This window comes from Raphanus sativus, chromosome 8 (assembly GCF_000801105.2).
Source record: "Raphanus sativus cultivar WK10039 chromosome 8, ASM80110v3, whole genome shotgun sequence".
Taxonomy (NCBI): Eukaryota; Viridiplantae; Streptophyta; class Magnoliopsida; order Brassicales; family Brassicaceae; genus Raphanus; species Raphanus sativus.
In genome coordinates, this window is record NC_079518.1 from 16,444,187 (window position 1) to 16,465,482 (window position 21,296).

Here is a 21,296-nt window from a genome sequence, read left to right on the forward strand (position 1 = left end):
AAAAGTAATTGGATTCTAGAGAGAGAAAATATGGTTTAGGGTTTCGAAAATATAGGGTTTTACTTTTTTATAAAAACTTTCGAAACCATTGATCTAAATAGTCATTATATGACTTTAAAAAAAATCAGATCAATCTAAACAATTTTAGCATTTTTCTAATCTTCTATTATTCTAAAACTAATTTGGAAACTTTCAGAAACCATAAAAAGTCAATTTTCACAAAACCGGAAATTTCTAGAAAAAGTAAAATTTGCAATTTAGCAATCTAGAAAAATTCTATTAATTTTTCTATTAATCCCTAATAATTCAAGTCAAATTCGACATTGATCAGGGAAATCAACTAGCAAATAGACTAAAATTTAACAATTTCAATCGAAAATCACCTATTTGCAATCGGATTTCATAAGAAAAAATATGGTTTGTGTAATTCTGAATTCTAAGCAGTTCTAAAACATCAAAAACAACTTAAAAATATTTAAACTAGACAATCAGATCAAGAAATCAAGTCGGAATCACAAAAAAAATTAGATGTTTTTGGATGAAACCGATCATGTTTATGTTTTAGAGGATTGATCGATTTCTAGGTTTAAGGATTCGATTTGATCATTCAGATCAAAGAGGTTTTGAGATTCAGAAACCATTATGGTTTTGATTTTAATTGATAAACAATCTCATATCGAACTTTTGGTTTAAGAGCTTCGATTTACTCATGGAAGGGTAGGGACCTATTAAACTTTTGCTAGGGTTTTTATTTGGGGTTTTGCAAAATTTAAATGGTCATTCCTTTATCAATCAACCACGTTCGATTATGTGTTCTTTTAGGGTTTCAAAGTTTACCTTTAGAATTTCGAAGTGTAGATTTGGACCACCGAGAGCTGGAACAAGTCGGATCGTGAACTGCATGACTGGAACGGATCAGGAGCTGGTCGCGTTTTAGGTTGAGCAAAAATCTCTTGTAGCTTTAGAAACCTTAATCAAAAATGAATCAACACAAGTTAGTATAGATAGATAAAGCAAATCACAGAAAATAACAAAGTATAGAGAGAGGCTGCGGTTTAGGCTTTTGATTAGGGTTTTAGGGTAGTTGGCGGCGCAGGTTGGAACGGAGCTTGAAGGCGCGTTTGATATCGGATTGGTACGAGGTTTGCGGCGATGGATTCTTCACGGTAAGAGCTTCAATTTGATATATTACACGTCGTCTGGATCCTTACGGTTTGAGAGAACGAACGGTTTGAAGTCGTCGGATGAGTTTTAGAATTTCAGGGTTTTAGGTCACTTGACGGCGTGTCTTAGAATAGAGCGTGAGGGCGCGTCCAGAGTCAGATAGAGGCGAGGCCGACGGCGTTGGATTCGTCTCGTCAAGAGCTTTAATTTGATATATTACGCGTCGTCTGGATTTCTACGGTGTGAGAGAACGAGCTGTTTGAAATGGCGCCGTCAATTAGAGTTTTTGAGATAACTCGGAATTTCAGAGTCTCGTGCTGATAACGTGTTTCGAAATAAACGGGAAAGCTTATTATTATGGTCGACCAAGCAATCATATATACACATAAGTCGTGTAGTTATCTATAATATAAAATAAACACTAACAAAGGAAGTAATAAGTATCGTAACTGAGGGGCTGACTGGTTTTCCCGCTACCACCCGCAAACGCAGCTTTTGCGGTTCACAGCAGTTGTTGGCGTTTCAAAATAATCACAGAAAACGCTATAAATCGCTTCAAACCGCTCCGAACCTCTTAAAATCAAAAGCTGGTTCCAACTAGCGTTTGCGGTTGCGGGCGGTTGCGGGAGGATAATTTTTTTTCTTTAAAAACAGAATAAATAAGATATACTAAAAATATCCAATAAAAAATTTCAATTGAAATAATAGAAATTGTAAAATGTATTCATATTATATTTCAATTTATATTATAAAAATTCAAAACTAAAATATTTTCTATAAATTTTCAAAATTGAATAATATGATTTTATAAATATAAATTTTATATTTATCATATTATTATGATTTTTAATATTTTATAATTACCTAAAATGTAAATATTGTTAAATTATTATTTAATAGATGTTGCGTTTGGTAGTTTACCAGTCATAAGAATCCCGCAAACGCAACAATTTCTAACAGTTGTACCAGTCGTATAAATCTTTAGAAAACGCTTAAAACCGCAACTACCCGCACCCGCAAACTCCCGCAACCGCAACTGCAACCGCTGCGGTTACACCAGTCAGGCCCTGAATATGTCGATCATATCAGTATATAACAATAAACTAATAGATGACCAAAAAAGTACCAACCTTTTTAAACAATTATTAAAGAGAAATTTCATAGGATAATTCTTTTTGTTTATTTTCACCAAAATAGTTTCAAAGAAGAATGCGACCAAAAAAAAGTTTTATGGAAAGATTAATATATCTTTATATTTTTAGGGTTAACTAACCTTAAACTTTGAATTTAGAGTTAAAAGTGGATTTTTAGGTAGAGTTTAAAACTAGAAACATAGAAATTTAAAAATAAAAATTTAAAAATAAAATCTTTAAAATTTTCAGAAAGTATCTTCGAATTTCAAAAAAAAAATTAAAAAATTGAAAAAGAATTCAGAAAGTAAAATAATGAAAAAGTTCAAATTTTAAAAACTTATAATTTGAAATTATAAAAAAAAGTTTTTATTATTTACATATATGTATAAAGCAAGAAATATAAAGGTTTACTATCTCTTTGATTAAATATTTTTTGGTATTTTTTTGAAATATATTTTTCTTATGACAAAATCTTTAAAATGGCTATTAAGGAGAATTTTCCATTATTAAAATGCCAAAACCCTAAAAACCTTTTTTAAAAAACCCTAATAAAAACCTAAACCGGACAACGACTCTTGTTTGGCCGTTTAAACTCTCACCGTAAACAAAAAAAAAGGTGGAAAAAAGCAAGAGCTTCCTGTCTCAGGCAAACCTTTAGCCGCCGTCGAGAGTCCGATGACAGAATCAGGCAAGAAGAGTAAGAAGAACAAACACGGAGAGGAAACTCAGGAAGTAGAAGTGCAGAAAGAGGTCACCGATGGTAAGGTGTTGAGTAATAAAGAGAAGAAGAAGCGCAAGAGAGAGGAGAAAGAGGAAGAGAATAAAGTCCCTGACGTATCAGGTGTTAGCAACGGAGGCGGAGTAGAAACTGAACAGAAGGTCGTCGTTACCGGAAAAGATGTGGAGGAAGCCAAGTACGCAGCTTTAACATCTTTCGCTGAATCAAAGTTGCCTGACAATGTTCTTGATTGCTGCAAGACTTTCCAGAAACCTTCTCCCATTCAGTCGCATTCGTGGCCTTTCTTGTTAGACGGTCGTGATCTTATCGGGATCGCCAAAACTGGTTCAGGTTCGTTATGTGTTTGTGTTAGGTTAGCTAGTTTCAGAATTTTTTTTTTTTAATTTAAATTGGAACTTCATGATTAGGTAAGACATTGGCGTTTGGGATTCCTGCGATTATGCACACGTTGAAGAAAAACAAGAACGGTAAAGGAACTAGGAAACCGACATGTCTTGTTCTTTCTCCGACGAGAGAGTTAGCTGTTCAGGTATAGAGAGAGAGATAATATTATTTATAAAGATGAAAGGAAACGTATTCTTATTATTATTTTTTGTGTGTAGATTTCTGATGTTTTGAGTGAAGCTGGAGAACCGTGTGGTTTGAAAACGATTTGTGTGTATGGTGGAAGCTCTAAAAGGCCTCAAATTAACGCTATTCGATCTGGAGTTGTAAGACTTCTTATTATTCTCTTTCTTTTTTTTTGTCAGGACACAATATTGTGTTGGCTGATCAATCAAATAAATGTGTTTTTTTTTGTTATCTTCTGTGTTTAGGATATTGTCATTGGTACACCAGGTCGTTTGAGAGATCTGATTGACTCTAACGAGCTTCGTCTCTCTGATGTTTCCTTTGTGGTAAGCAACATAACATCTCTTTATTAATTTTTTTTTTTGACTTAGGATCATGTAAGTTGCATTGTGATGTCGTGTAACATAAGTTCTTCCTATGTGCCAGGTATTGGATGAAGCAGATCGAATGCTTGATATGGGTTTCGAGGAACCAGTCCGGTTTATACTGAGCAAGACGAATAAAGGCAAGTGGTCTCACCCAACCAACAACTCATGGGGTCTTGTTTGATTCTTTTTTGAACTTCAGCTTTCAAATTAAAATGCAGAAAGAAATAAAAATTACAGCCCATAAGCTAAGGTTTTGTTTAGGAGCCCATCAAGGTAAGACCATCATTATTGGTGTCTCTCCATAAAGTCCCCCAATCTTTTTTTTTTTTTTTTTTTGGTCATGAATGTGTAAGGGCTGTGTAAGGACAGCCCTTACATAAGGGCTTTCCCTTCATTTTTTGCCTTGGTCCCCTCCCCTTCTCCCTTAAGGGCTCTTTTAAAACCTCCCCAATATTGATGCTCTAAGGTCTTGTTTGATTCTTCCCGCCACATTTTTAATGGAAGTTTTTTTTTTTTAACAGTTCGTCAGATGGTAATGTTCAGTGCAACTTGGCCTATGGAAGTCCACAAATTGGCTCAGGAATTCATGGATCCAAACCCTGTCAAGGTTTGTTTTCCTCTCTTTCTCTCACGTACACTCTTGTTTCATTTTTCTCAATGTTATCATTCAATTTTCTTTCAGGTAGTCATAGGTTCTGTAGACTTAGCTGCCAACCACGACGTTTTGCAAATCATCGAGGTATGTTTTCTCCTCTCCCTCTGCAAGTAGCGTTTTGTCTCATCTCACCCACCCTTTTAACAACATGTCTTTGTTTTGGGCTAAAACGCAGGTGTTGGACGATCATACTCGTGACCAGCGCCTCGTTGCTTTACTAGAAAAATACCACAAGTCTGAAAAGTAATTCTGCTACTCAATTATCCAACCTTTCCTTTTGTTACCATACTGATTGCCACGCTCTTTTGGTGTTTGCAGAAACAGGGTTTTGGTGTTTGCCTTATACAAGGCAGAAGCTGACCGTCTTGAGCGTTTCCTTCACACAAGGTTTGATCTTTTTTTTTTCATGAATCAGCTCAACAAATAGAAAACAAACATCTTGACTAGTTTGCCAATCAATCTTTATAACATAACCTTTTTTTAGAGGCTGGAAAGCTGTATCTATACACGGAAACAAACCACAGAGCGAACGTACCAGATCTTTGGCATTGTTCAGAGAAGGATCCTGTCCGTTACTGGTACGTCTTTCTCAACTCCTTATAATACTAATAACCATATGATGTTCCTAAGACAGAGAGCATTGTAGGTGGCTACTGATGTAGCAGCAAGAGGGCTCGATATCCCTGACGTGGAAGTTGTGATAAACTACAGTTTCCCTCTAACAACAGAGGATTATGTACACAGAATCGGGAGAACAGGAAGAGCGGGTAAAAAGGGCGTTGCGCATACCTTCTTCACACAACAGAACAAGGTAAATGAGTTTTACTCCTAAAATGAAAAAAAAAAATCTCTTTTTTATAGATTCTTTGAGCAGTTTCTTTTCTTGATATATGTTGTTGTGTCACTTACTCACTGACTGTCTCTTTAAGGGTCTTGCTGGAGAGCTTGTGAATGTTCTCAGGGAAGCTGGACAAGTGGTGCCGGCTGATCTTTTGAAGTTTGGCACTCATGTCAAGAAAAAGGTTTGACTTCTTTGATCATATTCTTGTGCACATTTTGCTTTCTTCTTCTTCTTCATCTAGAGTCATTGATTTGTTTTTTTTTAATTAAAAAAATTACAGGAATCAAAACTTTATGGACCTCATTTCAAAGAAATAGCAGCTGATGCTCCAAAAGCTAAGAAGATTACATTTGCTGATTCTGACGATGAAGACTAGTTTTTTTTCTAGTTATCTTATGTTTAACATATAGTTGGATATTATAAAACCTGCGTTTGATTTTCGTCTTGTTAGTCGGCTCTGCCCGAATATAACATAAATTTTGTTTTACCATTTTCATTATTTTTGTATTCTTTTGTCATATTGTTTGGTTATAAAATACACAAGACTATTATATCCACTGTCCTATATGATCACCACGGAAGAAGGGTTGTAGTTTAAGATTCAACAATTTTTTTGTCGAAAGATCCCGAAGAAGCTTTGGCAGGTCTTGTCTTAGCTTTGTCTTGTCAAAACGTCTACGTTGTTGGCTGCTCAGGATGCAAGATTCGTCTTCTAGTGATTTCCTTTAGTTGAAGGTTATTTTTGAGTGGTGACGCACGGTCCATGTTTCCTTGGAGGAATGTGTCTTGGATTTCTTATCTCACCTCAAATGAATTGGATCGTCAACGCTTTCTAGCTCATCCTTGCTTCCGTTTTCGATCGAATTCACATCTTTAATGATTGTGAATAATTTTCGTGATCCCTTGCTTATGTTTAGTTATGTGTTCGTAGTTGGTTTAGCTTTGTCTCGGACGAGTAATGTTTACCTTGTCGCATACGGCTCTGGAAAGTTTACATTCTTTTGCCACCAGTTTAGTGTAACTGTCGTTTTATTTGATACTCCCTCTGTTCCAAAAAATACTTGATTACCAAAAATTAATGCTATTCTCTTTTTTTTTCGTCCAAAAGTGTGCTAATTATATATTATAGAAGCTCATTATTGTCACATTCCACAAAGCTAGTTACAAGTTGGGTATACTAATGATACATATTCATATATCTGGAACAAAACCACACCAAACAAAAATCAGAGGGAAGAAGAAGAAAGTTTTCAGGATTTGGAGAAGGCACGGAGCGTAGCATCTAAGGCCTTCCGATCATAATCTCCCGTGAAAACGCAGTTTCCCAGCGGACCTTTCAGGAGAATCAGCCTCAGCAGTCCATCTGCCACTTTCTTGTCAACCGCCATTATGGACTTGAACATGCTCACGGTCATGCTCTCTGGCGGCGTTGTAGGCAATTTGGCTCGTTTTAAGATGTTGCTCACTCTCTCCACGATTGAGTCATCTATCCAGCCAAGACGATATGACATGTTCACTGCCATTACCGTGACAGCTGCAACAGCTTCTCCGTGGAGCCACTCTCCATACCCGAAGCCAGTTTCTATGGCATGGCCAAAGGTATGACCTAAATTAAGGGTAGCTCGCAAGCCGCTTTCATGAGAGTATCCATGTCCTTGTATTTCTCTCCATCAGGGAGAATAACAGACTCCACAGTGACGACGTCGGGGTTTCCGAAAGTCAAAGCATGAAGAGTCTTGTACAGGTATAGAGGAGCAACTCGTTCGTTAGTAACCACAAGCACTTTCTTTCCGTGAACATGCCTTTGAAGAAGATGTGATTGATCGAGCAAGCCGGCGCCGATATAGATGGGGTAACTTCAGTTACCCAAATCGACCTCGACTATTGTGGGAACAGAAGAAGTCATGGCGTTAGCAGGTTGGCTGGGACCGGCTCGAACACGAGATCTGGAGATAGTGGTGGAAGATGAAGACAAGGACTTTGGGAAGGAAATGGTTGTTGGTGGGGGAATCAAGCCGCCGCGGGGGGACTGAAGGGAGTGGAGAGTTTTAGGGGAGGAGGAGATTGATAGCGAAATGGTGTTCGCAGCCATTGGAAGTCGATCCGGATCAAAAGAAATTTGGGTTGGTGAAGAGACGAAGACTGAGGAGGAGAGGAACCTCTACACAATATGTAACATTAAAAAATTAATGTTATTCTCACCAACATATTAACAAAAAAATGATAATTATTCCTAGTAACTATTTTATTACTTTTTAGATTAAAGTCTCAAAACTTTGTGTAAACTGAAACACAACACATTCTCTAAAACTTCATCTAAATTGAAAATGAAAGGAGTATTAATCTAACAGCTAGCAAAAAAAAAAAAACCACGTGTGGTTGTACTGTATATTTTACTTCTCAAATAAATATGAAAACTTAAAATCAAACAAATGATAAACACGGACGGAGAGAATATGGGGATGTAGCGTGAATATATAACAAAAAAAAAATCTTGTAAAATGCGGATTTGATGTGAAAGATTTTTTTCTGAAAAAGCAGCGAGCCCTATAATGGAGAAGACGGCGACGCTTCCATGGGATTTGGTGGAAGAGATCCTCTCTCGTCTCCCTCCTAAACCACTTGTCCGATTGAGAACCGTTTGCAAACAATGGAAAACTCTCGTCGACGACAACACTTTCATCAACAACCACAAGAAGACGTTTCGATTCATTTTAGTAACTAAATCCAAGGTTTATTCGGTAAGCCTCAATCCCAAGATAGAGGTGCGTGAGTTAACCTTAAATATCCCCGGCTTAAAAGATGAGGAACCTAATGACTTGGTCGAGTGCAATGGGTTCATTCTATGTGGCATGGCCGAAGGAGCTGTGGTTTGTAACCCGTGGTTAGGACAGACTAGATGCATCCAGGGTGGTGTTAACCAATCTAGTTTTGAATATCTTGGCATAGGTTATGATGATAATACCATAAATAAGAAAATTGTTTATAAGACCCTTGCTTCAGACACTAGTCACACTACCACTGTGTGGAAAATCCATGACTTTGACACAGATGAGTGGAAAGACGAAGAAGAAAAACCTGAAACAACGGGTGAATCGAATCTGATATATATACACTCGACAAGAGGTGTATCGTTGAATGGAAATTTGTTTTTTATTGCTTACGGCTTGACTCGTCCCTCCTTCTTCATTGTTTTCTACAACTTTCGGAGAGAAAAAAACTACAATCTTTGTGATCTACCATGTGCGCAGAAGGATCATAGTGATACTCTTGTCCTTAGAGTTTATAGGGGAGATCGGTTTTCGTTATTAAAGCAGTGCCATGTAACAAAGAAGATACAAATTTGGGTGGTCAAGGACAAGATTGATATTCGGTCTAGAATGAAAGTGAAATGGAGGATTTTCATGGAAGTGTCAATCCCTAACTTGCCGGATTTAATACAGATGCAATCATATTATCAGCCAAGTTACTTCATTGACGATAAAAGGGGTAGTAAAAGGCTCGTTGTGTGTTCTTGCGACGTAGATGGCCGGGCTTGGATCTATGTTGTTGGGGAAAACAAGTTAATCAGTAAAACACGATTGGATTCTGTAGTGGATCCTTGGCCTTTGCATTGTACTTGTTTTCCCAGTTTGGTCATGGTGCCTGGGTGTCAAAGAGAAGAAGGAAAAGCAAATTTACAAGTTAATTATTCATTCCTTTGGTTTTTTGTTTGGTTGTTTCTGAAGCTAAAGTTCCTTTTTAGCAAAATAAAGTATTTTTAGTTTTTCAGGAATAATGTTCTTTCGAAGAATTTGTTAGCTTTCACTTGTTGTTGGACTTTAAGCTTTTGCGATAGTTTTAAGATGGTTTTGTTTTGAACTTGCAACAATAGAGTTTCATACATGTAATATTCCAATACTCCGTACGTTATGATCATGTGTCCCGTTTTGAGGAGCTGTATTGTCCCAACGTACATAACCATCAGAAAGCATGCTGAAGAAACATGCAGCATCTTCTCAAATGTTACGTTTGTATTAAACCTACTAAAGGAGGGTCTCTTTTCTTTACAAGAAAGATGCAAAATTGCAAATAAAGCAGCAGTAGCGTAAATAAACTAGCTACATTGAAGCCAACTGCACACAATATCAGTTCAAATTTAGCTTTTTAGTCTTCTCCCTTCTGTCACTGGCATCTCTTCCCATAACATAAAGAACAGGTGATATAAAATGAACTTCATTACTATTTTTTTGTTAAGAGGGACATTCTTTTTTTTTGAAACTCAGAGGGACCTTCTTTTTTTTTGAAACTCAGAGGGACATTCACTAAATCTTTTTTTTTCAAACGACATTCACAAAGCATACAAATATTGGAGTCTGTCGGAACCAATGACAAATACACATGACATATAATTTTTTTTTTGAAAAAAAAAAAGGTTAAACCCGAGCCACTAATGGAATCAAGCCTAACTTCCGGGTGGGAGGTGTAACCCACGGATAGATCTTCTCCCGGATATTCAAATGAGTCCTAAACAATGGACTCATATCTGTGTGGCCACTTAAAGGTATTTGCAGCTGCGGGAATTCGAACCCGGAAATATTGGGAATCTCACCCTCAACCCGAAATCCGTCCTACCACTAGTCCACCTATAAGTGGTTCACATGACATATAATTTTCTTGGTACTAATGTTAAAAACTATTAGTTAAATAGATGTAATTATCATGATAATAACATTTGATATTATGAAAAGTGTATATGAATTTTTGGAAATCAATAAAAAATTAATTCAAACTAAAAACAAATGAAACCATCTGATTTCTTAACTTCTTATTTGATTACGTTCTTCTAGAAAGTAAAGGCTAACGCGACATTGCGGTCGGTGGTGATTTGATGTTTTTTCATGGAAGGCATGTGCCAAACTATATTTGTAGACTTTCTTCGTATGTGTCTGATATCTAGCATTTAGTTAAAGCTCAATCTGTTCCAAGGCTGTGAGCATTTAGTTTGCATATATTTTGTAAATTTTGTATATCTGATATATGTTTTTCAGAAAATAAGAAAAAATATTAAATCTAAGTTGCATTGATAAACATAACTTGTAATATTTTTAAAATTCATGCACATTTACCAATATATAAAATAATTAAATCTTACTAATTAGTTAACTTGAACATTTTGATTAGTTTATTTATTCATATCTTAGTATATTGGGTTCTATTTTTTTGAAATGAATAAAAAGAGTTTATTACGATTAAACTAAAATAAAATAATTTTGATTAATATATTTTGTAAGAGTGTGTATATTTTATATATGTTTTTTTTGATAAAATTAAAAATTGAAATGTTGAGAAATTTTTAAGATAGTTACACCAAAAACTTACAAGTTTTCTCCCCATCAATTTGCTTATATTAAGTTCATATCAAATAATATTAATAGATTTTGAATGTCGTTCTAACATTCTTTGAATTGTTTATTCAGTTTAAGTTAGTATTTATAAGAACATTAAAATAAATATGATAATATATGATAAAATTTTTTTGTTAAAAATTATATTCATTTAGTCAAACTAATATTTGTCGTATAAATATTATTTTTCTTATCTAACAGCTTCACATTTTTAAATACTTATTTGGTTTCAAAAATAGTCACAAAATAATCAGTTTTATGTTGTTTTAAATTATTTTAATCATCTTATAAAAACTAAATTTATCACAAAGAATAAAAAATCGTTTATATATGGAATCTGTGTAATTTATATTACATATAATTATCTTTTTATTATTTATGTATTTTTGTAAAAAGGGAAATTTTGAGTTAAAGCTTATTAAAGTTTTATTAAAATAATAAATATAAAATATATTAAAGTTATTATATCCAAAGTAAAATATTATTATCTTTTAGGAAAACATTTTAAAAGAATTTATATTAAATTTTATATATTTTCCTTTTTATTTATGTTTTTAGAAACTTTAGAAAAATAATTAAAAAATTTATACATAAAAGTTTATGTTTGTATTTTATAAATATTTCTTTTTCTATTTATGTGTTTTAGGTAAATGTAAAACTAAATTAAAATTAACTAAAATCTTATTATGAAAAAATAAATATGTTATTAGCAATCATATATAACAAGAAAATATATTAAATATTTATTCAATGTAAAAATATTATTATCTTTTAGAAGAAGATTTATACAAGAAATTATATTTTAATTTTATGTGAAATTCCTTTATATATATTAAAAATTATTTCCTTTTTATTTATACTGTTTTGGAAAAATATAGAAAGAAATAATTAAAAATCGTTTATATATAATAGTTTATATGTTTACATTTTATAAATATTTCCTTTTTATTATGTGTTTTAAAAGAAAAATTAAATTATTAAAAATGTGTATACAAATATTATATATGAATAAAATGATCAGTAAATTGACTTCAATTGGTAATCCTAGATACATTTTCGGATTATATAGTAAATAATTAGAGGTCATAAGTTTAATATACTTTAGAAAATATCTGCTTTCTACAGGAAATTAAATTATATAGTCTAAACCTTATTTTATAGGAATCTACCAGTGTACATGTCTACAACTTTCTAGTCATTCTATAATATATATTATGATTATTAGAAGGATAAAATAAGTAGGTATTTTGGTAAATTAAAGAGGAAGTACGGCAAGACTTTTGGTACGGCAAGTTTTGTTGAGTCATGGAAACGTCATCGATACTAAAATAGTGGTGAGTCACTCTAGATCATTTTGTAACTTATATGTATAATAAATAAATAAATGGTTGACAAAAAAATAATAATAATAATAATAAATAGTATTACGGATCATTATGTTACCATTATAATTAGATATGTTATTTTTTAAAAACCTACCCAATAGTATATAATAATATATTTTTTTAAAAAAGTATATAATAAAAATAATATTACCTTTTAAAAAAGAATATAATTATTCTAATTTCAAGTTTTTGTGAAGTTATGTTTTTATATATTTATAAGTATATATTTGTAAAATTAATAGATGCTTTCTATTTTTGTTGTTTTAAAAAAATATTTAATAATAAAACTAAACTAGTTTTATATAAAATATATGTTTATATTTTATAAATCTTCCTTTTTAATATTTGAAAAGGAAAATTAAATAAAAAAGTTAATCACAATTTTATTAATAAAAATGAAATCTAAATACTTGTTATATATGGCAATCATAAATAATACTTGTTATTACATAGATATTAAGAGTATCTATGTAATCAACCGTCGTGGAAATTTATAAATGTCCATGAAATTTTAAAATATTACAAGTTATGTTTATTGATGCAACTTTGATTTAATATATTCTTCCTATTTTCTGAAACATTATATACCAGATATACAAAATATATGTGAAGAACTGAAATTTGATTTAAGAACAAAAGAGAGGATGAACTGCAATACTTGAAGTTAAGAAAATAATAATTCAATTTTAGCATAATAAAGAAAATAAACAAAAATCGTTGTTCAATTTAAATGAATAAAAGTAACTCAATATACCAAAAATTAATATTTAAATTAATATAAAATATAATATTTAAATATCACATATCTAATTAAGATGGTAATATAATGATACTTAATATAATTTTATTTACTTACCATACATATAAACTAAAGAATAACCTAATACACATAACATACAAAAGAAAATATTTAATAATTCTTATAATTTAATTATTTTATAAATGTTTATATCTGTGCATGAACAAGGGAAAATCACATAGATACTAGATTATATTTGTATATAATGTGATTTCATAAAAACAAATGTCACAAAGATAATCTTGATATTAGAAAAGGAAATATTATTTATTTTAAACAATACAAAATATATATTTTCAAAGTAATAGAAATCTTTTTATATATTTATCTAATTTCTTAGATGATTACAAAAAATAATTAAGTAACATAAACTGATATATGTTTAATTGGCTAAAATAGTTTATAATTAGTATTATTGATTTTTTATTTATGATTTATATATTTAGTTGATTATAATATCTTTCAATCATAGAAAAAATATCTATAAATTATATTTTACTTATATAGACGATAATATTTTGAAATCTCATGCATATTTTAAAAAATAAATAAATAAATTGTAACAAATATTTAATATTTTATTTTTATTTATTGGTATGGTTTGAAGCATCTCATAATCTTTTTTTTTTAATTTTACCTTTGATCTTAGATATATAAAATAATATGTTTTGTTGTTTTTAACAGTTTACTTAGTTATCATTTGAATATATTGGATTACATCTATTTCTAAATTCAACTATAATAGTTTTTGATATTTTAATTTTAATATTTGTATTTAGGTTGATTGTTGTCTTAGATATATAAATATATTTTATGAATATTATGTATAACTTAAAATATATTGTACTTAGATCGAAATAAAAATAAACCAAAATATCTTATTCTAAATTACATAAATTAATATAACAATAATATTCTGAAATCTCATAAATTTATATAAATCTATACAAAAGAACTAAATTTTAACAATTGGTTAATTTTTTATTTTCATTTGTTAATATGTTTTGAGTTATCCTATAATTTATATTAAAATAAATTTTATTATAAAATTATATATTCTTATTACAATTAAATTTATGATTTTAGATATAAGTTGGATTAGTTGAGTCACTCATGTTGTGAATATTTTGAGTTATAAATATTTTTCCAAATTCAAACTGAATCATAATTATTTTACATATTTTAAAATTAAATCAAATTAATTTTATTTATCCTTTAAATGTACATGTATTTCATAATATTTATAAAATTATATATTGATTGTTGAAAAATAATAAAATAAGCGATGATCAATAAGAAATTACAAAATAAGTAACTAAGAGAATATTCTCCAATGGTGTTACCACCATTGGAGTCTTTAGCATTATTTAACTATTATTTTGTTTTAATTTTTTTTGTTTGAATAGTTAAGGACTCTAATCAAAATTATGTGTCCAATGGTGTTTTCCAATTTGAAGTTCTTAGGAATAAAAAATATTAATTTAAACATGTGAAATTAAAATTTTTATTTATGAGAAAATCCCAAAATAGCACCAAACCAAGTTTTTTGTCACAAAATAGCATCAAAAGAAGGAAAATGATCAAAATAAGTTTTATTGAAGGGTAAATATGTATTTATAACATTTTCATTAATTAATCTAAGACTTAGGGTTTGTAGTTAAGGGGTGATATTTTAGGAATGTGTTCAAATTTTTAAAAATAAAAAATAAATATTAAATTTTCAAAACAAAAATGTGCTATTTTGGTCATTTTATTTTTGATTGCTATTTTGTGAAAAAACTTAAAAAATACTATTTGAGAGAATTGTCCTTTATTTATTACATGATTAAATACAAAGATACAATAATTATTAAACTTTTTTTTCTAAACCGAAATACATAAAGATACAATAATTATTTAACCAATGAGACGCTGCCACAGCGCTAAGGATTCATTCCTTAAACTCCTTAATTAAGAACTGCTTCTTAGCAAACTTAGCTTTGATAATATTATTTTATTCAGACTAACCTAGGATTACGTGCTAAGGATTGGTGAAAAACCACCGTTACGGATGCTCTAATACATTTTGGAAGATCATGAACACATATCAATATTTACAATAACTAAAATATTTTATAAATTCTAAAAAATTTATGCCTTAGAATTATTCCTGAAATTTATTTTAAATAATATTAAAAATCAGAATTCACATTTGCTTTGGTATTTTGATTATGGTTATATTAAGTTCCACACACATTAGAACATAAAATTTTAAAGCAATTTAATATCAAGAAACAAATATTTTAACAATTTAACATAAAATATTTTATTACTTCAAAAGTACTTTTATGTTATTTTTTTTAAATGGAAGTTTACTATTTTTTGAATTTTCCATTTTAATGAAATCATATAATATATACATATATTTTCGTTTTTAAATTCATTTTAACTTTAAATTTTTCATTTTTGCTATATATGTTATTTTAAAAATTTTAAAAAGAAAATTAAATAAATATAAATTATTTAAATGTAATATTTTAATTCATTAAGGATATCAGTGTAATCAACCATCACAAGAATAAACGTGCACTCGACACATAGGAAACCGATAATCTTGTCTAATTTTATCGGATGATTACAACTTTTTTTTAAATAGCATAAATTAACATATCTTTGATGAACTAAAACATTTTATAATTGCCACAACTCAGCTGTTTATTTTTTTGCATAATTGTTTTTATTTTGTTTTTTTTTTCATTTTCTATAAATATGTATCAATCTACATAAATAAATACAAATAAACAAACTACTATCAGACCTAATATACCACTAAAAATTCTGTAAGGTTTAATATTTTTACTTTTTCTTTAATTTTATAAACAATATTGAGCCACAGTTATGTATTCAAATATACCTTTAATTCGAATACATATTTCAATATGAATTTTAATGGTTAAGTTAAAGGTTATTTACAAGTTTTTTAAATTTATCTTTATACATCGAAAGTATACAAGTATTTAAAATTTATGAAAAATAATTATTTTATAAATATTGATATCCGTTCATGATGTTTTAGAATTTTATTAAAGTATAATTAAATATTAAGAAGAAGAACTGAAATAATGTAATAAATAAAACTAATCAAATTTTATTTTAAGTAAAATCAAAAGTAGTTATACTTCGATTTGAAAAAAAAAATATGTAACTCAGTATAACCCACAAAGTGAGTACCTTAAACAACGAAAATTCAAATTTTTATACCCAAAATATGGTTAAATTATAATATATCCAAGTGATCATAAACCAAAAATGATCGCCAAAATATTAATATATTTAAAACAAAAAATAGTTGAATTAAATTATAATATATCCAAGTAATAATCAAATTGATTAGATATTATATATCAAAATTATATATTTAATTATAATAACAAATATTATTCAAAATAAATTATACATATAGTTTAAAAATGATTAAAATAAAATTTAAATATGAATAAATTTATAATATATTTATTTTATAAATATTTATAACCGTGCATGCGCACGAAGTAGTCACCTAGGAAAATTTAGATGATGATATATTGTATATTCTATAAATTTTTATATCTTCTCTATAATATTATTTGAGAAGTCAGTTTCTTATGTGTCGCGTTCATGTTAACTCTCACGATGACTGATTACATGGATACTTTTAATGAATTAAAATTATTAAAGTTAAATATTTTATTGATTTTTTAATTTAGTTTCCTTTAAAAAAATTCCTAATAACCTATATAATAAAAAGAAACATTTAATAAGTGTAAAAGCTAATTTAAAAACGAAAATATATCCCTATATAATATGATTTCATTAAAAGAAAAGTTCACAATATAGTAATATTCCATTTTTAAATATTCCATTTAAAAAATAAAATAAAACATAATTTTGAAGTAATAAAATACTCTTTTTATATCTATATTTTCTTAGATGAAAAATATATATTTGTATATAATGTGATTTCCTAAAAACAATTCACAAATATAATCTTGATATTAGAAAAAGAAATATTTTTTATTTTAAAATATAATTCTTAAACAATACAATTTCAAAGTAATAAAAATATTTTTAATATATATATATATATATATATATATATATATATATCTATTTTCTTAGATGGTTACATAAAATAATTAAGTAACAAAAAATGTTTAATTGACTAAAAATAGTTTATAATTAATATTATTGAAATGTTTTATTTAATTTCATATATTTATTTGATTATAATATCTTTCCATTACAACAAAAATATCTATAAATTATATTTTACCTATATAATATAATTTCTCAAATTAATCACAATTTTTTACTGCTTATCTTTAAGAGATATTAAAAATAAAAAATATATTTTAACAGTAAATATCTTTTGATCAAATAATTACAAAATATTCTAAATTAACATAACACAATATACTTTAACAAGGTAGATATATTATATTTTTAATATTAAAATTATATGTTTTCTTAATATTAAATTTGCTTTTAAATTTTATGTTTTTATGTTTTTGGAACTTAACATAACCATAATCAAAACACCAAAGCAAATCTGAATTTAGATTTTAAGATTATTTAAAATAAATTTCAGTTTACCATTAAATAAATCTAAGGAATAAATTATTTAGAATTTATAAAATAATTTACTTATTGTAGATATTGATATGTGTTCATGTGCTTCCAAAAATAAATCAGTTACTTATGTATGTAACTTCTTATTTATCATTGATAAATATATGAAAATATATGCACATTAAACGATAAATAAAAAATAATTTGATATGACCTAACTATAGTAAAAATAATTATATTTCAGTTTGAATTTGTAAGAATATATGCAACTTAGTATACTCACAAAATGAGTAACTCGATTAATCCAACTTATATCTAATAGCAAAGATTTATCTACAATAAGAATATATAATTTTATGGTAATAATTAATTTTATAAATATAAGTTATAGGATGATTCAAAACATATTAACAAATGGAAATAAGAGATTAAACAACTGTTACAATTTAGTTTTTTGTAAAATTTATATATATAGGCATGAGCTTCATAATATCATCGTTATATTAATTTATTTTATTTGGAATCCGTAACTTTAGTTAATTTTTTCTTTCATTCAAAGCACAACATATCTTAAGTTATAAATAATCATCCTAAAATATATTTAGACATCTAAGACAACCAACCAACCAATATAAATGAAAATAAGAAAATTAATCAAAATTTTAATATATTTAGGATAAAAGTATTATAATTGAATTTAAAGAAATAAATACAAACCGATATATCCAAATGATAACTAAATCGACTATAAAAATAAGAAAACTGACAATATATAACATATCTAAAACCGTATGTCTAGTTTAAAAATATAATATTATTAATATAAGTTATGCATATAAATTAATATTATTAATATAAGTTATGCATATAAATTATAAAATGATATAAAATTAAAAGTAAAAAGTAATTAATTATTATAATATATTTATTTTATAAATATCTAGATTCGTGCATAAGCACGAAAAAATCACTTGGTAGTTAGTTATTAAAAAACCAAAGTAAACTGAATATAAAAATTGTACTATACCTACCCTTGCGGACAAAACTCTTTTTCTTTTTGAAACTTTGATGACAAAACTCTTTTTTCTTTTTGAAACTTTGATGACAAAACTTATTGGATCGTAATAAACGTCCCAATCATTGCCTCGTATGCACAAACCGACACTCTCTTGAGGAAAGATATAAAAGCGTAGTATAGGTTCAAAGATGAAAGATATACAGGAAAAAGAATATAGATCATGCAGTCAGTCTCAGTCTCCGCCGTCAACCAAACACTCTGCAAACTCCGACAATGAAAAAGAGAAGTTCACCGGATACTCCACCGCAGTCCATAAGGTCATAGTCATGATTAATGCCGGAGTTTTAGGGTTACTTCAGCTCACGGACCAACAGTCATCTGTTTTCAAAACACATTGTTAGTGCAAAGATGACACCACAATTAAGTAATGCAGAAGGTAAACCAAGACACAAAATAGATACAAACAAACACTAATTGTTCTTATTAGAAATCGCCTTGTACATTCAATTACAAGATCTGGTTAATCAGCATCCCCAGCCTATTAACACCCTAACAGCTGTTACTGAACAATTCATAATCTACCCAAACTTGTCTCTCCATCGTCAAGTACCTCAGCAACTACTTCGGCACGATCCAAGAACACCCTAAGGGATTTTCACCCTTCCTCTATAACAATAGCCCCCAGTGTCTTATTGGAATACCCACGACTCCATAGCTCTTTTATAGTGATCTCCACGTTCCTGAAACCTAGTCTCTAAGGCAACATGGATATATGGATAACTTCCATATTAATAAGTACACTTTCCTTTTCTTGGAATGTACTTATTCTTCAAGGCATAAACTTGCTCCCTAAGTTTATCTCTTACCTTTTCTCCACGGTATAAACTTGCTCCTCAAGTTTATCCCACGCCAGTTCAGCATCTCGCATCCACATGGTCTCCACCACTCTGCATGCCTCCTGGTTCACTCTCTGACACGCACTGCATCAGCAACTACTTCAACGACTACGTCAAGACATAAACCCTCAGTTTATTCTTCTCCATCTCAGCATATCCTTGCATCCACATGGTAACCCACCACTCCGCATGCCTTATGTAGTAACGACTAATGCCTCCAGCATCAGTGACTTCGTCGTCTAGTTAGTCACGGAAGACTATTGACATCTACAAGTTCTTCTTGCATCTTCAATCTCCCCCTTTTAGCTTTGTGTGCCAATCAAGCACAATACCCTTCTGGTTCAACAACCACGTTTCCTCACCTGGAAACCTCCACATTAGATATGCCTTTCTCCCCCCACGAGACTTGCACTATCTTCATCTTCATTCATAGATATGCTATTCTCCCCCATGAGATATGCACCATCTACATCAGGACGTCCATCACCATGCTCTTCTCCTCCACGAGATATGCACTCTTTGGACCAGAACGTCACCACTTCTCCCCCTGCTTGATTGCATACTAAGCTAAAACATAGATGCTTAGATGTCAATACAAACATCACAGACACACCCGTCTGCTTCTTCATGAGTACTGCATCAGGCTCTGACGCATCCGCCGTACTACTTCTCGAACTAGCTCTCGAACCACTCCTTGTCTTGGCTCTTTAGGCTTCGGCTTCTTCCCCTCTGCTGTAAATATGGTAGGCTCCTCCCACCCAGTCTTCACAGCTATGCACGCTCTTTGATTCCTCAAACCAACAGCTTCATGTGCGCCCTCCAATGGCCATACCACCGGCCATCATCCAACATGATTGTCTTCTGCATCAAACAATCATATACATCTTCACCTTCAAGGATCACACCAGTAACTTAGGTGACCCACTCTGATACCAATTGTTAGTGCAAAGATGACACCACAATTAAGTAATGCAGAAGGTAAACCAAGACACAAAATAGATACAAGCAAACACCAATTGCTCTTATTAGAAATCGTCTTGTACACTCAATTACAAGATCTGCTTAATCAGCATCGCCAGCCTGTTAACACCCTAACAGCTGCTACTGAACAATTCATAATCTACCCAAACTGTCTCTCCATCGTCAAGTACCTCAGCAACTGCTTCGGCACGACCCAAGAATACCCTAAGGGATTTTCACCCTTCCTCTATAACAATATCCCCCAGTGTCTTATTGGAATACCCACGACTCCATAGCTCTTTTATAGTGATCTCCACGTTCCTGAAACCTACTCTCTAAGGCAACATGGATATATGGACAACTTCCATATTAATAAGTACACTTTCCTTTTCTTGGAATGTACTTATTCTTCAAAGCATAAACTTGCTCCCCAAGTTTATCTCTTGCCTTTTCTCCACGGTATAAACTTGCTCCTCAAGTTTATCCCACGCCAGCTCAGCATCTCGCATCCACGTGGTCTCCACCACTCCGCATGCCTCCTGGTTCACTCTCTGACACGCACTGCATCAACAACTACTTCAACGACTACGTCAAGACATAAACCCTCAGTTTATTCTTCTCCATCTCAGCATATCCTTGCATCCACATGGTAACCCACCACTCCGCATGCCTTATGTAGTAACGACTAATGCCTCCAGCATCAGTGACTTTGTCGTCTAGTTAGTCACGGAAGACTATTGACATCTACAAACTCTTCTTGCATATTCACACATAAACCAACATTGATCTGTTTT

The 21,296-nt window shown here is 30.3% G+C and overlaps 2 protein-coding genes and 1 pseudogene across 2 annotated transcripts; 2 read left to right on the forward strand and 1 right to left on the reverse strand.

Moving 5' to 3' along the window:
- The first annotated feature begins 2,677 nt into the window (after positions 1–2,677).
- Positions 2,678–6,021, forward strand: LOC108820160 (DEAD-box ATP-dependent RNA helicase 5-like). Its single transcript, XM_018593136.2, has 13 exons — positions 2,678–3,366; positions 3,444–3,565; positions 3,639–3,746; positions 3,852–3,932; positions 4,033–4,111; positions 4,496–4,581; positions 4,657–4,713; positions 4,805–4,872; positions 4,948–5,016; positions 5,114–5,207; positions 5,276–5,440; positions 5,559–5,651; positions 5,751–6,021. The coding sequence occupies exons 1-13, from the start codon at positions 2,973–2,975 to the stop codon at positions 5,844–5,846; spliced, it is 1,512 nt and encodes a 503-aa protein (XP_018448638.2). The 5' UTR covers positions 2,678–2,972; the 3' UTR covers positions 5,847–6,021.
- Positions 6,022–6,579: 558 nt separating this feature from the next.
- On the reverse strand, positions 6,580–7,620 carry LOC108820985 (3-dehydroquinate synthase, chloroplastic-like; annotated as a pseudogene).
- A 370-nt stretch (positions 7,621–7,990) lies between these two features.
- On the forward strand, positions 7,991–9,347 carry LOC108820161 (putative F-box/kelch-repeat protein At1g32430). The gene has a single exon (XM_056991825.1). The coding sequence runs from the start codon at positions 8,023–8,025 to the stop codon at positions 9,232–9,234; it is 1,212 nt and encodes a 403-aa protein (XP_056847805.1). The 5' UTR covers positions 7,991–8,022; the 3' UTR covers positions 9,235–9,347.
- The last annotated feature ends 11,949 nt before the right edge of the window (positions 9,348–21,296 follow it).

What these genes read in the sequence shown, in the direction of transcription:
- LOC108820160 (XM_018593136.2), top strand. Translation starts at nt 2,973, where the DNA reads ATGACAGAATCAGGCAAGAAGAGTAAGAAGAACAAACACGGAGAGGAA. An exon ending in GATCGCCAAAACTGGTTCAG is followed by an intron (nt 3,367 to 3,443) that starts GTTCGTTATGTG and finishes CTTCATGATTAG; the next exon opens with GTAAGACATTGGCGTTTGGG. An exon ending in ACTGAGCAAGACGAATAAAG is followed by an intron (nt 4,112 to 4,495) that starts GCAAGTGGTCTC and finishes TTTTTTTAACAG; the next exon opens with TTCGTCAGATGGTAATGTTC.
- LOC108820161 (XM_056991825.1), top strand. Translation starts at nt 8,023, where the DNA reads ATGGAGAAGACGGCGACGCTTCCATGGGATTTGGTGGAAGAGATCCTC.